Genomic DNA, 3,021 nt, shown 5'->3' with positions numbered 1-3,021 from the left:
TATGTGAAAATAAAAGCAACATTGATGCTGTTATGTTAATTAAGGTCATGGCACTTATTATATGTATGTAGGTAGTCTTGCAATTTGTGTGTTTTGTTTTATTATAATGCCACAGTAGCACCGCCTTTTTCTGATCTACGCGCTATTCAAATATTTACATAAGTATGTATGTATGTAGTACATGTCTATATGTATGCAGGTACATACATACATATGCCCATACGTACATGAAATGTGTGCTAGCATGCGCTCCCAAAAAATGGCCGCGCCCAAGCAAGTTCATACTTCAGCTGCGCCTCCAGCATTTATCACACCACAAAGCTTTGGTCATAAACTATCAGCTTTTATATGTACATAAAATAAGATATCAAACCTGCGCGCAGCAACAACCATAACAAAACAACCAAAAAAAAAAACTACATAACCTTTTCTCTGTAATCTCGCTTTTGACGTCCCGTGATTATGTAATCGCTTTCGCATGCCCTGCCTAACAGCGGGCGGGTGTGTGTGTGTGCATGTGTGAATATTAAGAATTTTGCTGATAAGCTTCTTGTACTTGCCAGCTGGTTAGCGAATAGTCACCGTGTAGCTCGCTCCATATTCGTTCCTTGTAAGCCGCGGCCTTCCAACCGGTGGTGGTGAGTGTTGTCGTCGAGTTTCTCTCAATCGTTTGAAGAAGTGTCTTTGAAGAGTTGAAGAAAACTGAAATTCGATTTGGTCAATGCACATACATACATACATACCTATGTACATATGTATGTACATTGTATATACTTAACAAATTTTTGACATCAAAAGTGAACTATAACAAGGGAAGGGGCGGACGGCGTTGCTGTTAATTTTGAAACGCTTTTTACATTTAATATTTTTAGCCACCGTGTGGATCGGTGGAAATAAAATGCAATAAATTACATACTAAAAATGATAATCGATTTCTTTGACATTTTTAATTACATACATGATATTTTCACAAATACTTAGTTCGAAATGTACAGTAAAAAGCTTCTTTCTCAGCTGACGTGCCTTTTCCAATTATATGCGGATTTAGTTGTTCACAACAAGTTTTTTAGAATAAAAATGAATGCGGCCTAATAATTTCAGTTGTGCGCCATACTACATTCGCACAGTTATTTTTCCTTGCGTACCTACACAGTCTTTGAAGTTCCAAAATACCGAGAAATACTGCGCCTCATTGGCCTTCAAATAATTGTGATGGCGCTGTGGTAATGATCCTTTTGCACTTCAAGGCTAAGTCAGTTGCTACTGCTGTCTGTCGAAAGTAAATAAGTATGACTGGCGGGGTGGCTTATTTGTGTTTTTAGTCTTACAAATTCTCCGGCTACCTACCGGCTATGCTGTGTCACCCACCGCCCGCAACGCTTACTAAGCGCAAACTTGGCAAATTTGCTGCGGCGTAATTTATTCCGCTGCGCTCGGGATTTCTGTGCTTTGAAGCTTTGTAGGATAAGCGAACTGGTCTGAAAGAGTTACAAGTCTTATTTTCGAAACAAAATATTCTCATCCCGAATGCTCTTCATATACATACATACATAATTTGCCATCTTCCAAATTCTAATCTACTACATATTTTCATTTATCATTGCAGATAGTCACACTGTGAGCGGCGCATTCAGTTTTAGAAACCCTGCGTTGTAATCTCTCTTGGCGGTTTGATAGGAAAACCCAGCTTCAGTTTTTTTCTTTAAGCTCAGCGTAAGCAGCAAGCAAAACAAAACACATCAAAATGTCTACAGTCGACAAAGAGGAATTGGTCCAAAAGGCAAAGTTGGCCGAACAATCTGAAAGGTGAATTATTCTAGCCATAACATAAATAAGTAAATGGTGTATTTTATTAACAATGATTTTTTATATATATTTTCAGATACGATGATATGGCTCAGGCTATGAAATCAGTCACAGAAACCGGTGTTGAACTGTCAAATGAGGAAAGAAATTTACTCTCCGTTGCATACAAAAATGTTGTTGGTGCCCGCCGGTACGTCTCTTTCTTATTTACTTAGCTTTTATGATTTGATAACTGAAAGATATGTACATATATGTATGGGAACAGAATTGTGAGTGCGCGCGGTCTGCTTTATAGATTGCTTGTGAATTTTAGCGAATAGAATTAATTAATTAAATAGATATAACGGCTGTAACATGAATTCGTATTTTTAAAACTCCGAGCAATATTTTAGAAGTCTAAGTTTTTAAGTGTAAAGCCATTTGGTATTAATGCTAAGAGAATTGCAGTTTCGCAAACATGTTTTACGAATGTCATACTCCTAGTTTTGTAGAATAGCTAAAATGTGGCTTATAATATAGTTAAGAGTTTAGTAATAAGATAGTAAGATACTATATATGTATAAAATTTGGCTAGTTTTTACAGTATCAAATACTTTTTTATATTAATGTACGAATTTCTCAATTTCTTCTCAGATCATCGTGGAGAGTAATTTCATCAATCGAGCAAAAAACTGAATCCTCCGCCAGAAAACAACAGCTCGCCCGCGAGTACAGAGAACGCGTGGAGAAGGAACTTAGGGAAATTTGTTACGAAGTTTTGGTAAGTTTTTTTCCGTGTGTATTTTTTAGATGCTGTTTTCATGTTTCAGTCATAAATAATTAGTAGTACTGATTAAAGCACAACGAAAATATATTTCCACACTAATCCATTCGCCCGGTGCTGAAGTACATACTTTGTTTTTGTAGAGTTTCAGAACAATTTAAATGTGATATTATACATATATGCACATATGTATATGCTTGATAAAGGACAGAACCTAATTCCTTAATAGCGTGCAACCAAAGAGCGAAATAAACCACACGGACGGCTTTCTTAACTTTTGTTTATTTCCCCATGCACTATACAAGCAAGTATTTTTCGTTTTTTTCCGGCTGATGAAGGGTGCAGATAGCGATTTTGTCGCTTAAATTTTGCTCATCTTCGATACGTGTCAGTGAAAATTATGTTTTTTTTTTGCATTTTTTGTGCTCAGGAGTTTTTAATACATGCAATTT

The 3,021-nt window shown here is 36.4% G+C and overlaps 1 protein-coding gene across 1 annotated transcript; it reads left to right on the top strand.

Annotated features, from left to right (window-relative positions):
• The first annotated feature begins 1,574 nt into the window (after positions 1-1,574).
• LOC108354703 (14-3-3 protein zeta-like) lies at positions 1,575-2,644 on the top strand. The gene is made up of 3 exons (XM_017605883.1): positions 1,575-1,806; positions 1,883-1,996; positions 2,440-2,644. The coding sequence occupies exons 1-3, from the start codon at positions 1,745-1,747 to the stop codon at positions 2,627-2,629; spliced, it is 366 nt and encodes a 121-aa protein (XP_017461372.1). The 5' UTR covers positions 1,575-1,744; the 3' UTR covers positions 2,630-2,644.
• The last annotated feature ends 377 nt before the right edge of the window (positions 2,645-3,021 follow it).

The sequence above is a fragment of the Rhagoletis zephyria genome, unplaced genomic scaffold (genome assembly GCF_001687245.7).
Source record: "Rhagoletis zephyria isolate East Lansing unplaced genomic scaffold, Rhagoletis_zephyria_1.1 Rzeph_scaffold_38476, whole genome shotgun sequence".
NCBI classification, from domain to species: Eukaryota; Metazoa; Arthropoda; class Insecta; order Diptera; family Tephritidae; genus Rhagoletis; species Rhagoletis zephyria.
The sequence above is the reverse complement of the archived record's forward strand: the minus strand, read 5'-3'. Positions and strand labels throughout refer to the sequence as shown.